Source organism: Capra hircus, chromosome 10 (genome assembly GCF_001704415.2).
Source record: "Capra hircus breed San Clemente chromosome 10, ASM170441v1, whole genome shotgun sequence".
Lineage (NCBI taxonomy): Eukaryota > Metazoa > Chordata > Mammalia > Artiodactyla > Bovidae > Capra > Capra hircus.
Window position 1 is genome coordinate 18392542 of NC_030817.1, and position 21547 is coordinate 18414088.

A 21547-nucleotide genomic window follows, 5' to 3' on the forward strand; every position below is an offset into this window, starting at 1 on the left:
AAGGGATAAACAACACGGCCCTCCTGTATAGCACAGGGAACTATATGCAACATCCCGCGATAGACCATGGGTGCTAAGTCGCTTCAGTCATGTCCAACTCTCTGTGACCCCATGGGATTCTTCAGGCAAGAATACTGGAGCGGGATGCCATGCCCTTCTCCAGGGGATTTTCCTCACCCCGGGGATTGAACCTGTGTCTCCTGCAACTCTTGTATTGCAGGCGGTTCTTTACCGCTGAGCCACCACAGAAGCAAAAGAGAAAAGAATACAAAAAAGGATGTGTGTGTATACATACATATATCTTAAAAAACTGAATCACTTCTCTGTACAGCAGAAACTAGCACTGTATCGTAAATCAACTCTACTTGAATAAAATAAATTAAAAAACCCGAAATGCTCACAGTGAAAGGCTCTGCATGCTCTGTGTGTGTGTTTTGCCGGGGGCTGGGTGAGGGGGGGTGCTTCCTTCTATTTGTTAAGTGTTTTTCAAATTTTCCACAATAAACATATCACTACATAGTGGAACAAAGTTACAAAAAAAAAAAAAGTGAAAAGTCCATCTCCATGGGAACTACATCTCGCCAGTCCCAGGGAACTTTTAAAAATAATAATTTGGAGTTGGAAGATTCCAGTAGATATGTGCTCAAATCTTTGTTTTCCATGTATTGCCCGTCCCACCTCGGCCACAAGCTCAGACAAGGTTGATTCATATTCTCTGCCTGGTTCTGGTCTCCTGTCTACACTTGGCCGTGGGTTCACGGTCCCCAGCCAGCCCGGGAATTCCGGCTGTCAAACTCTGAGCCTGCACGCCTGCAGCCTGCTCCCACTCTCTCCTCTTCAGCCTGACCCTCAGGCAGGCACCAAATGTCCTTCCCATCTTTCACGGTGTCACTTCGAGCCCCCAAACTTTCAACGGCTCCCCTGAGCCTATCAGACAAATGTAAGCCATAGCCAGAGGCCTGAGGCCTTCAGCATCCTCCCAGCCTTAAGGGCAGCCCCCTGAACAGACCTGTCACAACCCCTTACCCCACCCTGGGCCAGTGCCAGTCCTGGCTCCGGACTGGTCTCACAGTTACTGAGCACTGGAGATGGGGCCAGAGTGACCGAGAAAATGAGTTTCAAATTTTGTTGAATCAGAGTTAAATTTACAATTTAAACACTAACACTTGATTCATTTATTGGAAGATGCTTCAGTATGTCTGGGACAAGTTGGGTAGGTGAGTCTGCTTTTTCAACTTAAACTGAGACCAACTACACCAGTGGGATTCCAGCATCTGAACTGAGATGTGCCATAAGTGTAACCTATACAGTGGACTTCAAAGCTTAAAATCTTGTGAAAAAAAGAATATAAAATATCCTACAATTTTTATATTGATTCCAGGCTAAAAAATATTTTATTGGGTTAAATAAAACATATTATTAAATGCAGATTCACTTGTTTCTTTTTATTTTCTAAAATGTGGCTCTTAGAAAATTTTTAATGACATGTGGGCTTGTTTATTTCTACTATGTACTGCTCTAGAAAGAGGGGGAAGCAGAACTGTCCAGTGTATCAGCTCTTAGACGTCCACGGCTCAAGGGGAGCCCTCTTTGGACACTCAGCCCCTCCTCCAGGGCACTCGCCAGTAAGTATCCAAAACAGTAGGAACCACACAAATTCTAAATTCTCACCCACAAGTGGACTTCTGTGGAGCCCCTAGAAATCACAAGATGAAAATGTTCACACACCAAATGTCACTGAGGGGGAAAAGCAGATACAGAAATCACAGATACATTACAAGGAAACACACTAAGGATTTATCCAGTAACAGCTGGGATCAAGGCCAATTTAAGTTTCTCTATACATACTACGTTTCTAATTTCTCGAAACGTTCCACAATGAACACACATTAATTATTTCTATAATTATGAAAATAGCAATGCAGGTTTCTTCCTTTCACAACTCATCCTGGCCTGAAGTGCTCCTCCCGTTTCCTTTCTTTCTGAGTGAATGCCTCTTTGAGGCAGGCTTCGGCCACCTTCCAAGAAGGTGTCCAGGACCCCAGGACACCAAGTGGCTCGAGGGAGCTGGACTTGTAAGGGCTGAGGAACCTCCTGCGCATGTAGCCAGAAGGCCAGGCCCAGGAGCCCAGCCCAGGGCCCCACAGGGCCTTACCACTACTGCTACCCTCCCTCCATACGGATGTGAGAGCTGGACCATAAAGAAAGCTGAGCACCGAAGAATTGACGCTTTTGAACTGTGGTGTCGCAGAAGACTCTTGAGAGTCCCTTGGACAGCAAGGAGAGCCAACCAGTCCATCCCAAAGGAAACCAACCCTGAATATTCACTGGAAGGACTGATGCTGAAGCTGAATACTTTGGCCACCTGATGCAAAGAGCCGACTCACTGGAAAAGACCCTGATGCTGAGAAAGACCGAAGGCAGGAGGAGAAGGGGACAACAGAGGACGAGATGGCTGGATAACATCACCAACTCAATGGACATGAACTTGAGCAGACTATGGGAGATGGTGAAGGACAAGGAAGCCTGGTGTGCTGCAGTCCATGAGGTCGCAGATAGCAGTCCACCACTGAGCAGCTGAGCAACAGCTTCGTTTATGGAGCATCGTGTGTGCGGGTGCTAGGCCAAGAGACCACCACAAGCCTGGAAAGTCAGTCTCCTTAGCCCCCCTGCACAGCTGGGCCAGCAGAGGGTCAGAGAGGAGAGACCCCTGCCCAGGGTCACACGGCTGGTCAGCAATGGAGGGGAGATTTGAACCCAGTTAGCCGTTGACTCTGGGCCACCAGTTCTTGGCCACCTTGCCACGTGCCTCCACTGGCATCCTACCATTTCCCCGTCATTGGCACATCAGGGCCAAACACACCTCTCTGCGGTCTCAGAAGGCCACACCCCTGGCCACCCCTGCGCAGCCCCAGCCCACACCTTCCCCCAATAACACTTCCTCAAATCAAGTAACCTGATGGCCTGTGTTGTGTGCCCCCTATCCTACAGCTCCTCAAGACTGGGACACCTTCTTTCCCAGTGAGGATGGAGCTCCTCAAGACTGGGACACCTTCTTTCCCAGTGAGGATGGTGGGTGAAGGGGGTTGGGAAGGCAGAGGCAATGTGAAGGACATCTCTCCTGGACTGCCTCCCTCTCTGCACTCAGTCCTTCAATAAACATTTACTGAGGACCAACCACGTGCCAGCTAGGTTCCCTGGGGATATAAACAGGAAGAAAGAACAGCAAGAATAGTTCCAAAGAATAGCAAGGAGAAAGAAGACTTCTCAGTGATCAATGCAAAGAAATAGAGGAAAACAACAGAATGGGAAAGACTAGAGATCTCCTCAAGAAAACTAGAGATACCAAGGGAACATTTCATGCAAAGATGGGCACAATAAAGGACAGAAATGGTATGGACCTAACAGAAGCAGAAAATATTAAGAAGAGGTGGCAAGAATACAAAGAACTATACAAACAAAAAGATCTTCACGACCCAGATAACCACGATGGTGTGATCACTCACCCTGGGCCAGACAGCCTGGAGTGCAAGATCAAGTGGGCCCTAGGAAGCATCACTGCGGACAAAGCTGGTGGAGGTGATGGGATTCCAGCTGAGCTCTTTCAAATCCTAAAAGACACTGCTGTGAAAGTGCTGCACTCAATATGCCAGCAAATTTGGAAAACTCAGCAGTGGCCACAGGACTGGAAAAGGTCAGTTTTCATTCCAATCCCAAAGAAAGGCTATGCCAGAAAAATGTTTAAATTACTGCACAATTGCACTCATTTCACAGGCTAGCAAGGTAACACTCAAAATCCAAGGTAGGCTTCAACAGTACATGAATCAAGAACTTCCAGATGTACAAGCTGGATTTAGAAAAGACAGAGGAACCAGAGATTAAAATGCCAACATCTGTTGGATCACAGAGAAAGCAAGAGGATTCCAGAAAAACATCTATTTCTGCTTCATTGACTATGCTAACGCTTCTGACTGTGTGGATCACAACAAACTGTGGAAAACTCTTCAAGAGATGGGAATATCAGGCCACTTTCCCTCACTCCTGAGAAACCTGTATACAGGTCAAGAAGCAACAGTTAGAACCAGACATGGAACAACAGACTGGCTCAAAATCGGGAAAGGAGCACATCAAGGCTGTATATCGTCACACTGCTTATTTAACTTACATGCAGAGTACATCATGCAAAATGCCGGGGTGGATGAAGCACAAGCTGGAATCAAGATTGCCAGGAGAAATATCAATAACCTCAGATATGCAGATGACACCACCCTAATAGCAGAAAGCAAAGAGGAACTAAAGAGCCTCTTGATAAAGGTGAAAGAGGAGAGTGAAAAAATTGGCTTAAACTTCAACATTCAAAAAACAAAGATCATGGCATCCAGTCCCATCACTTCATGGTAAATAGACATGGAAACAATGGAAATTGTAACAGACTTTATTTTCTTGGGCTCCTAAATCACTGTGGACAGTGACTATACCCATGAAATTAAAAGACACTTGCTCCTTGGAAGAAAAGTTATGACCAACCTAGACAGCATATTAAAAAGCAAAAACATCACTTTGCTGACAAAAGTCTGTATAGTCAAAGCTATGGTTTTTCCAGCAGTTGCGAACAGATGTGACAGTTGGACCATAAAGAAGGCTGAGTGCTGAAGAATTGATGCTTTAGAACTGTGGTATTGGAAAAGACTCTTGAAAGTCCCTTGGACTGCAAGGAGATTAAACCAGTCAGTCCTAAAGGAAATCAGTCCTGAATACTCATTAGGGGGACTGATGCCGAGACTGAAGCTCCAATACTTTGCCCACCTGATGGGAAGAGCTGACTCATTGAAAAGACTCTGATGCTGGGAAAGATTGAAGGCAGGAGGAGAAGGGGACGACAGAGGATGAGATGGTTGGATGGCATCACCGACTCAATGGAGATGAGTTTGAGCAAGCTCCGGGAGATAGTGAAGAACAGGGAAGACTGGTGTGCCGCAGTCCATGGGGTAACAAAGAGTCGGACCCGACTGAGGAAATGAACAACAAAACAGGAAGAAGGAAGCGGACCTGGCCCTCAGGAAGCTTATAGCTAGTAGGCCTAACAAGCCACCAACAACCACTGCAGCACCTGTGTGCCAGCAGAGAGCTCAAGGGTGTGAGGGGGAGGTACTGCCACCTGGGGGGGCCACACAGCTGCCTGATGAGGCTGCCGAGAGCTGGCCTTTGTGGGCGGCAAAGGCCTCACACATGGAGACCTGAGAGGAGGGTGGTCCAGGGGGCTGAGGGCACAGGCAAAGGAGCAGGGGCAGGAGGTGCTGGCCAGGTTGCTGGCAGGGCTAGAGGCCATGCCAGGCTCCAGGTGCCCCTCCCGTCCTCACCTGGAGGGAGATCGCAGGGCTGCATGTTGCAGGCCTCCACGGCTGCGGGCTTGGACGGCTGCAGGCTCCCACAGCGGCTGGGGGCCCCAAGGGCACAGACCACCTGGCGCCTCCGAGTGCCCGAGCTGCAGCTCTTGGAGCACTGAGGACCCCCAGGAGGGAGTGCAAGAGAGAACATACCGCATGGGGGGAGAGACCCTCAGGTTGAGGGGTACCCATAAGGCAGGGGGAAGGGGAGGATGCTTGAGTCCTACAGTCAGACCCAGGGACCAGGACTGGACAGTGGGGAAGGGGAGGGAGGGGAGGAGGGAGGGGAGGAGGGAGGGAGGAGGGAGGGGAGGAGGGAGGGGAGGAGGGAGGGGAGGAGGGAGGGGAGTACTCACTAGACCCCAGGCACCCACGTGCCAGGCCTGGTCACTGAGGGGTGGACAGTCATCGCGCACACAGGGCTCAGTGAGCAGGGGACGGTCCTCCAAGGAGCAGGCCGTGGCATGGAGCAGAGACCCCTCGTCACCCCGGCAGGTGACACTCCGCCTCCGGACCCCCACACCGCAGCTGACAGAGCACTGTGAGGACCGGGCTGTCAGCGTGAGCTGGTCCTCGCCCAGCTGGGGGCCCACCAGCCTGGCATGGAGGGCAGACAGCGCTCCGGGGCCCCAGGCCCAGAGAGGCCAAGTCACCCTCCTGAGGTCACACAGCCTGAACTACAGTGGCAGACACCGGGTTGAAGTGCATTTTCCTTTATTTGCAACTGCTACACACGTAGCTGGCCGGAGGCAGTGACCAGCAGCCCCGGCCCCTCCCTCACCCCCCAAACGACGTGCCCGGCTCCTTCCCCACCCGCCCTGGACCCTCGGGAAGGAGGAATAGCACTGGAGCAGGGATCCAAGCCCCTGCTCCTAGCCCCAGCCTTGACCACAGCCTCCGGGACCACCTGGCAGGTCCCTTCTCTCCCAGAGGCGCTTCCCATGAGGATGACAAGACGTTCAGAGTTGCCAGTGGCCGCCCAGGCCCACCACCCAGCTCCTGATGGCCCCCCCATCCCAGAGGGGCTGGGCTCACCTCGCTCCAGGGCTCCACGCTCCAGCCTGCGCAGCGCTGCAGGTTGCAAGCCCGCGTGCCCGGGGGCTTCTCAGGCAGACCCTCACACTCAGCGTCCTCGGCAGCCTCCTGGGCACTGGCCCCATCAGACGAGACGCAGTAGACAGAGCGGGACTGGGAGCCGCCCCCACAGGAGGCTGAGCAGAGCGTCCAGGGCCCCGTCTTCCAGCTGGTGGGGAGCAGGAGCACAGTGAGGTGGGCCCTGCAGCTGGGTCTGAGGTCCAGGCCCAGGGGGGCGGTGCCCAGGAGCAGAGTGGGGACCCCCCCCCGCCCCGGCCCATCCTCTGAGCACCAGGCCGTCCAGGTGAGGAGCAGAGAGCCCTGCCCGAAGGCCTAGGTCCAGCCCTGCTCAGCTTTCCCACCACTGAGCCCGGGTCCCTACAAACACGGAGCCTGGCTGCCTCCCTCCCAGGGCTCCTGTCCTCACATGGACCCCTTTTCTCCTTCTCACCGGGTCACCATCACCCCAGCCAGACTCCACTCCCTCCAGGTCTGACCTTAGCAGAGGGGGGCATCTCCCTGAGGGGCCATGCTCACCCACATGTGCAGCGGCCCTTCCCGGCCCTGGGCCCCAGGACCTGGATGATAGGACCACCCCCACCGCACATGCAAAGCCAAGCCTACCACCATCCCAAGAGACCAGCTGCCTGCCACCAAGGCCACCGGGTGGAAGATGGCACAGCCCTGCAGGGAGCCAGTGGCCCGAGGATTACCTGCTCCTGCACACACGCTGGGCCCCAGCAAGGTGCCACGATCTGGGCCGGTGCAGGTAAGAGGTCCTTGGTGCACAAACAAAGGCATCGCCAATGCCCTCAGGCCCCTGGGTCTGAGCCCTGGTCCACTCCTTGGCATCTGCCAATTCCCTGCCAGCTCACACCAATGGGGCCTCTGGTGCCCACACCACCACCACCCCCGCCATTAGCCTGGACATTCTGGGCACTGTGTGAGCTCACAAGGGTGGACAGAGCCACCCGGGGTCTCACGGTCAAGCCCCCCACTGCCTCCTCCCCACCCATCTGCAGCTATCAAGAGCCCCCCAGCCTCCTGCTTTTCCCAACACCTAAAGCAGCTGAGGGCCTCCACCCCCTTCCCACCGAAGAGCTTGGGCCCTGCCTGGGAAGAGGGGCAGGCAGGGCCTCACCGCTTGGTTTGCGGGCAGGGCTGCAGGCTGCAGGGGCGGCGGTCAGTCGGCCGCGGCTGGGGCTGGCACAGGTGCTCGGGATAGACCTCGTCATCCATGGTGCAGAACACCTGGCGGGTCTGCTGACCTGCAGAGGCCAGGCCACGGCAGGCAGGCGGTGAGTCCACATTCGCCCAGTGCATTCTCTGGGCCAGGCTCCCTTCTGGACACATCCCGAGTGTCACCTTGCTCGAGCCTCAGTGACCCCCCTGGGTAGGTAGCCATCACCACATCTGAGCTCAGAGAGCTTTATCTGTGGGTGACGGGGCCCCTCTCTGACACCTGGTCACTGGCTCCAGGCCCACTCTCCACCGCCAAAGGAATACCACGTCCTAGGAGATGCCACTGCCTCCAGGAAGCCCTCTGGTTCACTTAGCTAAGGTAGGGGCCCTTTGTCGAGTCCCCCCACTCCTGGGTTTCCCCGAGGTGGCCCCCTGTGACATGCAGATGTTGTATCTACTTGTCCACCTCCTTCCCACAGCTGGAGTGCCTGCAGGAGAGAGCCGAGCCCTGCACACTGCCACGCACTGCCCCCCACCCAGGCCACTGCCCTCACCTCCACCACATTCAGCGCTGCAGTCACCCCACGAGCTGTGGCTCCAGCTGAAGCCAGGCCGGGGGGCATCCAGGGGCAGGTGGTACTCGAAGTGCACGCCTGGGTTGGGCTCCTGGCTGATGAGCTGTGCAGGAGGGTCCCCATTGAGGCTGGAAGCCAGGGGGCCACCCTGCTCACCCTCCTGCTAGCCTCTTGGGGGCCAGGTGCCCGCCTCCCCCTTCACCTCAATGACCAGGGGCTCCGAGGTGGGGCCACGGGCATGGAGCCGCTCAGGCGCCAGGTCCCCTTCAGCTCCCCGCTCATAGTGCAGGAGGGTGCTGGCCACAGGCAGGGCGCGGGCACCCTCGATGGTCCAGTGTCCATTGAGGTAGTATTCACCACGGATGCTCTTCACCGCTGTGCCGGGGGAGCACCCCAGTCAGCTGCCAAGGAAGACCCACCTCCCTGCCATGGCGACTGCCCCGCCTTGGACCCCAAAACTGTCCTCACCCAGGAAATTCCTGCTGGTGGCTGCCTCCTCGATGCGGATGCTGGTGGCCCCCATTGGGACGATGAGGATCTGGTTGTAGCCTGAGGGGCAGAGACACTCTGGGACTACCAGCCACAAGGAGGAGTTGGCCCTGAAGCTGCCCGATGCCCAGCTGCACAGGTGGGCTCGCCAAGTAGGACACAGCAGGGCCGGGGGCTTGGGAAAGAGTGTTTCTAAAGGAGGAAATGGCTGCACAGGGGATGGACGGGTCCAGCACCCAAACTGATGGGAGAGGAGGGGAATGGAGGGGACAGATAGGGACGATAGGGGCAAGGGGAGGACATGCCCAGGCATCACTGGACAAGTGGGCGGAGATCCTAGCACAGGCTCCCGGGCAAGGGTTTGGCCTCCACCCTGAGGCGTGACCTCAGGCCTTTCATGACCTGAGCACCAGATCACACCATCTTGGTGCTGCATCAGCGAGCAAGATGCCAGGAAGGGGCAGGTGACAGACCCCGGTCTGAACCGTCTGCAGACCCCACGAGGACCCCACCTCTGCTGAGGTCATTGGCTTCAAAGACGCCCGTGATGGGGTAGCAGGTTGTGCCGTCACCCCCGCACCGCAGACACTTGTCCTCCTCCTTCGACGAGTCCAGGTGGTTGTCACAGCCGACGACCTGCCAGGCGGAGGTGAGAGGAGACGCAAGAGACCCGGGAGAGTCACGGTCACAGCCGGACTGGAACCCTGGCCGCCCGGCCAGTCCAGGAGGCGCGGTAACCATTCACTGGCCAGGGGCGCCGAGTAAGCCTTGAACCTGGCCGGTAGCTGATCATCCACCTCTCCTGCCTGCGTGGTACCCGCGTCCCCTTCTCCGGCAACAGCACCTCGTTTTTCTTCGAAAGCCACCTCTCTCCCACAGCGTGTGGACTCGGCTTCCGGGCAGTAGTGTCGGGCTGGTCAGCAGGCTGTACGCTCTGCTCAAGGCGTTCGGGGGAGCCCCGGGTGAGGGCAAGCCAGGGGCAACCCCTGGTCGCCGGCACTCCTGGGAACAGTGCCCCCGCCCCAAGGGGCGGCCAGGCTGGGACGACCGAAGCCTGGGGCTGCTGGGCCATCTTCACAGCTCACCAGAAGAACTCGCCAACCCTCAGCGGACCCAGAGAAGAAAGCCAAGCGAGGAGAGACTTTCCAGAGCATCAGCCAGGCCCCTGCAGCCAGCCAGCCCCTCCCTCAATGGCTTTTTTCCCCCTTAAGTCACTTTAAGTTGAGCTTCTCTAACTTGCCACCCAGAGGCTTCCTCTTATTGTTGAGTTTTCAAAGGGCAAAGGTAAGAGGGCCTCAGGACATTGGCGATGCAAGGCACCTTAGAAGTTAGTCTTGAGAAGGCATCATGGTCAGGAGAGCCTCTGGTGGGGGGGCAGGTGGACATCCTGCAATAAGCCCCAAACCAGCTGGTGGGGGTAGTGGGGACAACTCACCCTGCAGCTGCCATCCACACAGATGTCCCGTTTGCCAGGTTCACAGGGTGTCCCGTCTACAACGGCCTCCTTGTGCTTATAGTAGAAGCTCTCCCCCTTGGGGATGCAGTTCAGCTCACATTTATTGGGGGCTGCGGTAAGCAAGAGGGGGAAGTTGAGAGGCTGAGCAAGGTTCAAGGCCTGTGAGAGCAACAGTGAAGTCGGGCAGGGGCCAGAAACAGGCACACACGTGTGTGCACACACACACACAGGGAGATGGTGTGTGCACCATCACACCCCCGGTGGCTCAAAATCCCACCACCATCACAGGGGGAAAGGATCTTCTCTATGAAGTGGATACTCCTCAGGGAATCAAGTCGAGGAAAAATCCTAGAATTAGGAAAAAGCTAGACACTTGAAGAGGTCTATCTCAGCATTACTATTTATAATAGTCTGAGTATCAGCTACTCTTTAATTACTATCACTAGATTATTACACCTGTGGACTATGCTATTAAGAACTGTGATTATGAATACCAATCAGTACCATGGGGAGATGTTTACAATAGAATGCAAAGTGATACCATGTAACAATCACTAATACATAAACAGAGAGAGAAAGTAATGTGAAAGGAGCTAAAGAGAAACGCAAGCATCACTCCTATGAAAAAGGTGGGTTAAGGTACTTTTCTTGTTTCAGTTTTTATATTTATCTATTTGAATAGCCCAGGAGTGCTAACAGGATTGTAATCACCTCCACCACAAAGATGCCATCCCTTAGCAATCCTTTTTAAACTTTCCTCTGTTCTAATTTTTTTGTAATATTTTGTCGTTGTTCAGTTGCTAAGTTGTGTCCAACTCTGCCATGCCACAGACTGCAACACTCCAGGCTTCCCAGTCCTTCACCATCTCCTGAAGTTTGCCCAAACTCATGTCCATTGGGTCGGTGATGCCATCCAACCATTTCATCCTCTGTCGCCCCCTTCTCCTGCCCTCAATCTTTCCCAGCATCAGAGTCTTCCAATGAGTCAATTCTTAGCAAATTATCTTCCACATACCTTCACCTCAGGACCCAGGAGGAGCAATGAATGCAAGCTACCCCACTGGGGCCTCCACCTCTAGCCAAGACCCCTCCCCCAGCCCACAGCACACACAAGACATAAGATGTTCACTGATTCGGAATCCAGAGTGCCAGAGAGTTTCCAGGAGTCATCTACAGTGAGCAGCGAAAACTCATCCTGGGAAGGATTAGCCTAGAGCATATCTGATTCATCGAAAATGTTTTAATTACACCATGTTAGTGATTCTTGTTTTTGTTTTGTTTTTCTTGAACTGTATTGCTCTAAAAAATTAATGACCTACACCCTCCTCAAAGTTACCCAGAGCATGGCTTCCAGCCCCAGAGATTCTGAGTAAATGAGCTCTTGCCACACCAAGCCCCCAGGGCAGCCCAGCCTGCAGTTTGCCCAAACTTGGGCACAGGTCTGAACCCCACCCCACCCCCACCCCCCTCAGCCCACCCCTGCACCCCACCCCGGGACTCCCGCCAGTGAGGATGGCTTCAGGGAGCAGGCCAAACAAAAGAAGGCTCAAAACTGCACAGAACTGGCCAAGGCTTGGCCTGAAAACATTGTATACCCAGGGGGAAAGGATGGAAAAACCTCAAAACGGTCACCACTGTTGTGCTCTGTCGGGAGTACTGGAGGTTTTTCTTTAAATGTATTTGAAAACGCGTCTAGAATATGATGAGGGCTTCCCAGGTGGCTCAGCAGTAAACAATCCGCCTGCCATGCAGAAGACGCCAGAGATATCGGTTGGATCCCTGGGTCGGGAAGATCCCCTGGAATAGGAGGAAATGGCAGCCCACTCGTGGGCAGAGCAGTCCATGGGGCCGCAAAGAATGGGACAGAACTAGACGATTGAGCACCATAATTTGGTAGTGAGAATTGCGAAATGCAGTCAACGTAGCAAAGAGATTCCCCAAAGAAGGGGCCCAGCGTAGGACAGCGCAGGGTGGGGCAGCAGCGCCCGAAGAACGGTGCACTCACCCCCGTAGTAGGGCAACCACTTGTAGCGCCGCCCCTGGAACTCGCGGCTGTCAAACTCCGCGCACTGCTCCGCCCTGAAGTCGCGGGAGCCGTCAGGGCAGCTCTGTGGGGAGGAGGGGGCAAGGGAGGGGGCTTGTGGGCCCACCACTGGGGTCCGCCGTCCGGCTGGGCCCCGGGGAGGCCAGGCCCTGTTCCCCCAACACCTGCTGCAGCTTCGGGGAGGTGGGATCAGTCCCGCCCCGGGAGGGGACTTGGGGTAAGGAGACGAAGGTATCATTTTAGGCGGCGGGGTGAGGAAGCGACTGCCATGCACCCACGTGCGGGGGTGGGGGGCTTCCCAAAGCCAGCATGTCAGCCGCGGAGGGGGTCCGGGGAGCTGTCCGCCGGGGCTGTGCCTTACCTCCGTGCGGCAAGAGCGGTGGCTCCGGGTGGGACCCACGCAGCTGGAGCCCCCATCTCTCCTGCAGGGCGAGAGCACTGGGAAGAGCCAAAGCCCCACGACCCAGCAACCGCCCCCTCCTGGGTCTCTCCCAAAGCGCCGCCCCCCCCCTCCCCCCCGCCCCGTCAGTTGCAGTGGAGCTACCGGATGGGCACTGCTGGGCCAGAGGGGTGGCAGGAGAGGAGGGGGCTCCCAAATCCCCTTAGGCAGGTATAATGAGCCCTGTGTTCAGACCTGGGAGAAGCCCGACCCAGAAGGCTAACTAGCCTAGAGCTTGGCTAACTCGAGGCCACTCTACCTCTTAAAGCATATTCCCAGAGAAGACTCAAATTCTGTCCTTGGAGATGAATTAAGATGCAATATATACCCACTTGGTAAGGTTATTCTGCCATTTAAGAGGAGTAAATGTGGATAAGACACTTAGAATAGTATCTTCTCTCTGCCTCTTCAGGCAAAGTTTTCAGGAACCATTAAATCCCTGACAGGCGGAGCGTCATCGCGCCTTCTTTTGAGCCCTATGGTACTCGTCAGAGTGCAGGGCACACAGCAGGAGCTTAATAAGTCACTTAGAGTGAGAAACATCTGTACTTGAAGAAGGGGCTGACGGCAGAGAAACCGCACACGTTAGGAATTTTTGAGGATTATTCGTTAATTCAAGAATCCATTATGCCTGCCGGCACTGCTGGAGAAGCTAGAGACTCAGGGGTGGATGAAGCAGGAATGGCACCAGCTCCCTGAAATAAGGCTGTCGTTGCAATCAGAGTGTCAGGATGCGGAAATGACTCGATTTCAAGTTCTCCACTGATGCTGCTCCCAGAACAAATCTGTCGTGTAGTAGGTTTTGCCCTTGTGGCCCTGGCACTGGCCCAGGACACCCAGCAGCTCACCCGCACCTGCTCTCTTTTAACAAGCTGGCCCATCCCCGCCTTCCTACCTCTGGGTGTAGCAGGGGCGCTCCCGGAAGCTGACGCCCCCTCCACACGTCCGGCTGCAGGGGCTCCAATTACCCCAGGAGCCCCAGGTGTCACTCTGCCGCCTCACCTGGGGAGCCTGGAGGAGGACATGCTCAGCAGTGGGAGCCAGCGCTTGGAGCGCCCACAGGAGTGCTCAGGGCTGCCCTGACACCCCCAGCCCTGGAGCATCGCCCTTCCCTGCAAGGAGCCTCAGATGGTGTCTCCTAGAGCAGAGCCTTCAGGACTGCAGCTCCCCCAGGCACCCCAACATCCTCATTTGTGGAATAAGCCAGCTTGCACCATAAGGAGCTGAGAGCCAACCCAGCCTTCCTATCTGTCAATGACGCTTCCACCAGCAGCCCCTATGTGCCCAGTACAGTGGGCAAGCCGCGGGCAGAGAGCTCTTCCCTGATCGTGTCTGACCGTGACATCCCCTGGCTGGGCAGAGTCTGGTCTGAGAACCAAGATGTCTACAAGCATGCCCTTGAATGGAACCCCTGGACCAGCAGAGCATGCCCTCCCAGGAGGGAGATCTAAAAGCGCAGGAGGAACGGCGTGTCATCAGGTAGGATGGGCTCCACGTGTGCGGGGAATGCTGCGCCCCCCCCCACCCCTCCTCAGCAGCGCCATGTTTTTGTAGCTCTGGCTTAGTAAGAACTTAATCTAATCGTGTGCGCGTGTGCATGTGCATGTGCGTGTGTGTTAGGATGGGGTGGTGATTTCTTCCTGCCAAGCTGGGGCAGGGACCCCCAGGAGTCCCCCAGTATCCATCCTCCCTTTCTCCCATTAAGAGAACCCTTGACTCCTAGCTGGACAGCTGGCTGCCCTCCCACCCAAGTTCGTTTCCCAGGTTTCCCGCAGCCAGCCATAGCTATGTCACTAAATTCTTGTCAGTGAGATGTACATGAAAGATGCTGGGTGGCAGCCTTCCTAGTGGCTCAGCTAGTAACGAATCTGCCCGCAATGCGGGAGACCTGGGTTCAATCCCTGGGTTGGGAAGATCTTCTGGAGAAGGGAAAGGCTACTCACTCCGTTATTCTGGTCTGGAGAATTCCATGCATTGTATATACAGTCCATGGGGTCACAAAGAGTCGGACATGACTGAGTGAGATTTTCTTTCCTAGCAGTCTCCAGTACAGGCATATTGCAGAGATATTGTAGGCTTGGTTCCACCAAAATAGAGCAAATATTGTGACAAAGCAGATCACACAGCTTTGGGAATTTCCCAGTACATGTGAAAGTTGTTTGTACTATACTAGAATCTATTAAGTGTGCAATAGCATTAAAAATAATATATGTACTTCAATTAAAAAGTACTTTATTGCTAAACAAATGCTAGCCATCACCCAAACTTTCAGCAAGTCGTCATCTTTTTGCAATGGTAGCATCAGAGATCATTAATCAAACATCACCATAACAAACACCATAATGATCGAAAAGTTTACATATTTTGAGAATTTCAAAAATGTGACAAAGTGAGCAAATGCTATTGGAAAAATGACATTGATAGACTTTCTCCACACAGCATTACCACAAACCTTCAATTTGTGGGGAAAAAAAAAAAAAGCACTAGCTACAAAGCACAATAAAGCGTAATAAAACAGAGTGCCTGTCATCTCCTTAAGAGATAACTTGCGTGTTCATTTGTCCTTTCTCTTAGTCCTCCTATACTCCTTCCTGCTGGTTGGAAATCAGATGTGATGGCTGGAATTGGAGCAGCCTTCGAAACTATGTGGTAATTTAGGAACAGAAGTTTCGAACACTGAAGCAAAGGTACAAGAATCCTGGAGCACTTGGTGAGACAGAACATCCCCAGATTTCTGACCGTGCGTGTTTATGAGAGAGAGAGGAATCAGGCCTTTTTTTGTTGAAGGACTGTCATTTGGGACTCTAACAGGAAAATAATCCTAGTGGATACAGGTTCCCACCAGAAGGATCTGGTACCCTGCAGCTGACTTCAGAAGTCCACATGCTACACACATATTCTCTCATTTACTCCCCAGAACCACCTGACCATCCCGGTGCATGGAAAAGAGGCGCAGAGAGAGAGGGACCCACTAGGAACAAGTGCACACCACAGCAGGTTGGCTACACTCCAGGCCTCTGCTCTTGTACCAGGTTCCCACCAACCTCTCCTGGGGAACCAAGGGGAACACTGGATGAGGCCTGAGGAGCTGGACGGGTGTTAGACTTGCTTTCTCGCTGGGAGGCAAAATGTGGATTGAAAGTATGTCCTGTTTGTTTGAAGGGGACTTTATTTTAGGGCATCACAACATAATAATCTCTAGAGGAAAAAATCCCTGCCATTTTCCCTAGAAAGAACTCAAGTTCTCATGCGGAAAAGCAAGCTGTTCCTCACGTAGTGAGCCTCCCGCCCCATCCCATGGTCTCAGGTGAGAATGGAGGTCTGTGCATGCACAGATTACGCCCAGCGCTCTTCTAGCGCCCTGGTGCCAAACATCTAGTTATCCTTGGTTTATAATGAACCCTGAATCAGAACAACTCACACACGTTTGCTGAACCACATACAAAACCAAGAATGAAGAGCCAACTAGATCAAAGTCTGAGCTTTCACTCTTCAAATCATTTACCCTTCACTTCTAAGCTGGCCAGATCTCCGAGCTTCTAAAAACCAGGATATAAAAGTGTTCCGTGAAATTTACTTGATCAGTTCCTATTTTAAAGGGGAAGGTATTGAGTGTTGGGGGTAGAGGGTGACTTTCCAGGGATGACAAGCACCTCCCCCAAGACTCATCACTGTGAAAAGCCAAAGTGTTGGTCGCTCAGTCCTGTCCGGCTCAGTGCGATCCCATAGACTGTAGCCCACCAGGCTCCCCTGTCCATGGGATTCTCCAGGCAAGAATACTGGAGTGGAAAGCCATTCCCTTCTCCAGGGGATCCAACCCAAGTCTTATGCATTGGAGGCAGATTCTTTACCATCTGAGCCAACAGGGAAGACTCATCACTACAATGTAAGAATTCTGGAAGCGGTCCATGAGAACTGCTGCTTTCTTATCCTGCCGGCCTCGTCCTGGCTACTAATTACTTCTGGCCAAGGCCTGTTTGGATGGCAGTCTCACTCCTGAAGCATGAGGCCTGAGCCTCCCCAATCCACCCTCCTTGCCACCGGGCTGAGCTTACTGGTGTGCGCAAGGCAACAAGGGGCACCCTGCCACCCAGCCACCTTGTGCGGTCAGGATGGGGTGGGGCAGGCATCCTGGAGCCAGCCCTGTCCTGTAGTCTGACAAAGGGAAGCACGTTCAGCCAGGAGCAGCACAGACGCATCTCGTTTCTCTGTAATTACCCAAACCTCGAGCGGCATGATGGTGTGAAGCCAGAATGAGCTGGTCCGGTCCACCCTCACCTGGGCCTGTCCTCACCTGCCTCCTGCCGCCCTCCGCACCCACCAACTCAGGGTCCTCCTCCAACCCCCACCTCGGCAACTCAGGAAGCCCCCTTTCCTGCCGCACTGTTCCCCTGGGATCACCTGCCCAACCTGCCGGGGTGGGAGTGGGAACAGAGCAGAAGCAAGGAGACTGGAAGACCCCTGTGAAGCCTCCCCTGACCACCCCGGGGCAGGGGGCAGTGAGAGGTGTGATGTGTTGCTCCTCCTTAATCAACCATTCATTCTGCTCAAGCTGACCCCTGTCTGCACTGAGGATGATCCTGTGAAAGGTTGGGGAAGGTGGGGAGGGGGTCCTGCCACAGCTAGAATCAGCCTGGGTCATCGGGGGGGGGGTCCTGCCCCCAGTTACAACCAGTCTGGGCTATGGAGGGGGGGTGGGTCTCACCCCTAGCTACAACCAGCCTGGGCTATCGGGGGGGAGGGAGTCCCACCCCCAGTTATGACCAGGCTGGGCTATAGGGGAGTAAGTATTGCACTCAGCGAGAACCAGCCTGGGCCATAGGGCAGTCCCACCCCCAGGTAGAACCAGCCTGGGCCATGGAGGGATATTGCACTCAGCTAGAACCAGCATGGGTTACATCCTCCCCCAGACAGTGGAGCGGGTAAGGGGAGGTCCCAGCCCCACTACCCAGGTGTTTCTAAGGGAGAAAGCGCCTAACAGGCCCCAGGTTACTTTGGATCCCTCATTTCACCTGCATGCAACCTGTGCGTGGGCGGCATTACTCTCCAGTTTAAAGGGGTCTAAGATCTGATGATCTGCTTTGCGTCACACAGCTGCTAGGAGGTGGCTCTGAGTTTCACCCCGGTGTCCCGACACTGTCACCACGCCCCCCCCCAGCCGCCACCTGAGCTGGGACCTCAGCGCTGCCTGCGGCGAGGCCCTCAGGGTGTGGCACTGAGGAGGCAAGGGCCATGGGGTAGCAGAGGTGAGCTGGGGACGCCGGAAGGTGGTGGAGAGGACGTGAGGAAGGGGGCTCTAGCCCACTCTCTGCTCTGACTGAGGCCCACGCTAAACCCGCTGCCCACTGCTGACTCCCATCCCTGCCTGCCCCCTGGCTGGAGGACTTCTCAGCTTTCACTCACATTTCCACAGAGACGGCATCACCCTGCCCCTCTCCCAAAGCAGTGAACAGTGTGGGTCCATTCTCAGGGTCCTCCTGCGGGGCTCAGGAGGCAGGGCTGTGAGCCTCCCCCGTGGAGCCCTCTTCCAGGGGTCGATGGAATCTGTGCCCTTCATCCCGTCAACGCGGCAGAAGCCCTGCAGGAGCAGCTCCAGGAACAAGCCCCGCTTGGCACACAGTCCCCTCCCCCAAGGTGGGGCCTGTGATCTAGAAGTTTCCCTGTACCTCCTTGGAACCCAAGTAGGTTCTCCAGGAAGCCTTGTCCCTCAGGCCCCTGGTAATGAAGCAGTTACTGTGATCACCGGTTGTCTTCCTATATCCACTCTCTGAATTTTCACTAATACAGTTGCCAGTAACCACATGAGGCTGTTTAAGTTCATGTTCATTAAAATCAAATAAGGGCTTCCCTGGTGGTCTAGTAGTTAAGGATCTGCCTGCACAATCCAGGGGACACTGTCTCGATCCCGGGTCTGGGAAGATTCCACGTGCCGCAGCTGAGCCTGAGTGCCACAGCTACCAAAGCCTGTGCACCCTGGAGCCTGCGCTCAGCAACGAGAGAAGCCGCCACAATGAGAAGCTCGTGCATGGCAAGTGGAGAGTAGCATGCACGTAGCAACAAAGACTCAGCCCAGCTAAAAATAATTTTAAAAATCAAGTAAGATTCAGTTCCTCAGTTGCACTGACCACATGTCATGTGCTCAGTAACCACATGAACCCAGTGGCTATCTTACTGGACAGCACAGATGCAGAGCATTTCCATCATCTCAGAAGGTTCTATTGGACAGCCCTGCTCTAGATGCTAGCCCCAGGGGCCCTTGAAAATGGGCCTGGCAGCCCAAACCTCTAGGTCCAAGTAGCCCCCATTGAGAGGCAGAGAAGTTTGGTCAATAGGCAGGTGGCAGACGTCTGGTAGGATGGCCATTTGGCCCTGCTCCTTGGCTGGTGCCAGCAAGGACCCCTCTTCCTTCCACCGTGATAGACCACCCCTCCGGACCTCCCCAGCATTAGCAGTGCGCCCAGAACATTCTGAAGGAGGCGTGGGGCTGCTGGGAAATTGCCAAATCTGCGAACTGTGCCCCAAAGCCAGACGGGAAGTTCTGGGCACCAGAGGTTGCAAGGTCCTACCCGTCTTTGAAGGCGCTCAGGCTGAGGGTTCGCCTCTTCCCGCCCCACCATCCAGACAGTGGCCTTCTCTTGGGGATGGCGCCGCGGCCACTGTCTCCAGCCGTCGTCGGGGGCTCCGACCCGCGCCGACCCTGGGCGGGGGTGGGGGGGAAGGAAGGGTCGCACTCACCGAGGACCCGGGCGCGGGGGCCAGCAGCAGGGGTAGCAGCAGCAGCAGCCGCATCTCCGCCGGGCCTGCGGGAGAGGCGGGGATTGGAGCGGGCGGGGCTGGGACGAGGCGCCGCCCCACCCACCCGAGCCCCGCGCTCCCAGCCAGCTCCCGGGCCAGCAGGGATGTGGCGGCCCATCCCTCCCCCGCACGTGCCCACAGGTGACCCGGACACCCGCAGACGGCGGAGGGGATGCCCGGAGGCTCTTATACAGTGAGGGAGGGCAGGCCCGTGTACAACTGGCTTCTAAAAGTTCAAGAGTAACTTCTTTCAGGGTTTCAGAGGGAAGAAAGATTAAAAACACTGAGAGTTCAGATTCAAAGCAATCAGACTCACTGTTTTCATTCACCAAGAGATCCTTATTTAAAAGCCATTGCATCACTTGTTTTAAAACTCGTAAATAAAGACTTTTTTTTAAAAGTCTCTGCACGAAAAAGAAAAAAAAAAAAAAGAAAAAAAAAAATAAAAGTCTCTGCAGGTACTTTAAAAACTTGAATGCTTTGAAAATGTTGATTGTATCTTACTTTAAACCCAAGGCAGCATTTCTCTCCTCCGGAGAAGCTCCACAAGCAGCCTTCCTGAGCCGGTGCGTGGGTGTGTGGGTGTGTGTAAAGTGAGTGCAGAGTGTGTGCATGTGCGCAGTGTCCTGTTTGTGTGTACAAAATGCCTGTGTGGTTTGGCGTGTGCGAATGCAGTATGCAGAGAGAGTGCAGTCTGGTGCGTGTGCGCAGTACGTGTGCAAGTGTGTACATGTCACCGTGCTGGAGAATGACATACACAGTGCCCCTTTCAGTAGCGAACATTAAGCAAGTACTGACTTGTATGCTTAAATTTTAAAATCTGTAACTCCACCATGGTTCTCTTTAATTTTTCCTAAGCATAAAATGACTTCAGTTTACAAGAATAAAATAGAGCGTACTAAGCCAAGTTCAGCCAAATATAAACTGGCACATCTATGCTGCGTTAATTTAGTACTAAGAGTGATTCACGCAGGCATCATTTTCACTGCAAACCAGGGGTTCCCGGGGCTGGCGGGGTGAGGGGTGGCGGCCCGGCCTGGGCTCTGCGACTCCTCGTGGAAAAGCCGCGCGCACGAGGGGAAGCCGGGGTGCCTGGGGAGCCTCGTACTAGGGCTAACGACGGAGATGCTGCTTCTCTGAAGTAGAGACTGCCTTCGCGGGGCGGGGACGAACGCAGCTAAAGGAGAGACAGCAGGGAGGACAGGAGAAAAGAACTTAAAGAGTTGCTACTGGGAGCGGCGGACGCGCGCCGGACGTCCAGGGTTCCCACGCGCCCTTCCCGGTCCCCACGGGAGGATGTCCGCAGCCCCCGAGGCGGAGAGGGGTGGCTTCCGACGTGAGGAGCCGGGCCGGCACCCGGCTCGGGCGCTCCAGGGCCACAGCCTAGGCAGCACCAAGGAAGAGGGGCGCGCGGTCTCCAGGACGCCGTGCTCCGGAACGGCAACCGAAGGAGGGAAGGGCAGAGGAGGCGGGAGGGTTGGCGTGGGCCGCCCGGGGTTGCGGCTGTTTCAGCCCGGCCCTCTGCCCTCTGAGGCTCCGAGGTTTCCTTTTCGCTTGCGACCTCCCCCATCCCGGCCCGAGGGCCCGCGGCGCGGAGCCGGGCCCCAGCGAAGAGCGGGAGGCAGGTCTCCTGCCAGGACCCCCACTTCCTCCGACACTGCTCTCCCCGGGAGCCGGGGCGGGCAAATTCCTGCTGCAGCCCAGAGGTGAGCCGCCCCGGCCCCTCGGGTCCTGTTCCTCCGCCTCCTACCTGTCTCCAGGAGCCTCAGCGCGAAGGGCCCGCGGGACCGCTCCGTCGGTGCCCGCCCCGCCCAGTCTGGGAGGTCTGTCCGGTAGCCTGGAACGCCGGCGGAGGCTGGGCTTCCTCCCCGCCCATCTCCCCCTCATCCAGCTCAGCTGTCATCCGTACCCGGTGACCTGCGATGCCCAGGGCCTCTGTCCTTTTGGGTCTGCGCCAAGGCTTGGTTTGCCCTTCATATTTGGTGCTGGCACCAGTCCCATTTCCTCTGCACCCAAGTCTTCCGGTCTGTGCCATCCTTCCTCCGCACCCACCTTAAACAACACAGCCCTCTGTGCAGCCGCCTACTTGTCTTCTACCCCTGAATT

At 55.1% G+C, this 21547-nt stretch overlaps 1 protein-coding gene across 2 annotated transcripts in view; it reads right to left on the reverse strand.

The window, feature by feature from the left end:
* The window catches only part of PAPLN (papilin, proteoglycan like sulfated glycoprotein), a 35950-nt gene extending 14706 nt beyond the window's left edge, over positions 1–21244 (reverse strand). The window contains exons 1-15 of one of the 2 annotated variants that reach the window (XM_018053997.1): positions 21192–21244; positions 19382–19446; positions 13542–13657; positions 12569–12629; positions 12169–12271; positions 10143–10273; positions 9220–9343; positions 8687–8767; positions 8421–8593; positions 8198–8321; positions 7603–7729; positions 7175–7240; positions 6423–6630; positions 5744–5926; positions 5361–5502 (exon numbers count right to left, since the gene is read on the reverse strand). In XM_018053997.1, coding sequence (XP_017909486.1) covers positions 5361–5502; positions 5744–5926; positions 6423–6630; positions 7175–7240; positions 7603–7729; positions 8198–8321; positions 8421–8593; positions 8687–8767; positions 9220–9343; positions 10143–10273; positions 12169–12271; positions 12569–12629; positions 13542–13657; positions 19382–19435 — 1693 coding nt within the window. In that variant the 5' untranslated portion in view covers positions 19436–19446; positions 21192–21244. The remainder of the gene's footprint in view (positions 1–5360; positions 5503–5743; positions 5927–6422; positions 6631–7174; positions 7241–7602; positions 7730–8197; positions 8322–8420; positions 8594–8686; positions 8768–9219; positions 9344–10142; positions 10274–12168; positions 12272–12568; positions 12630–13541; positions 13658–19381; positions 19447–21191) is intronic. The other variant, XM_018053998.1, reaches the window with a different exon arrangement.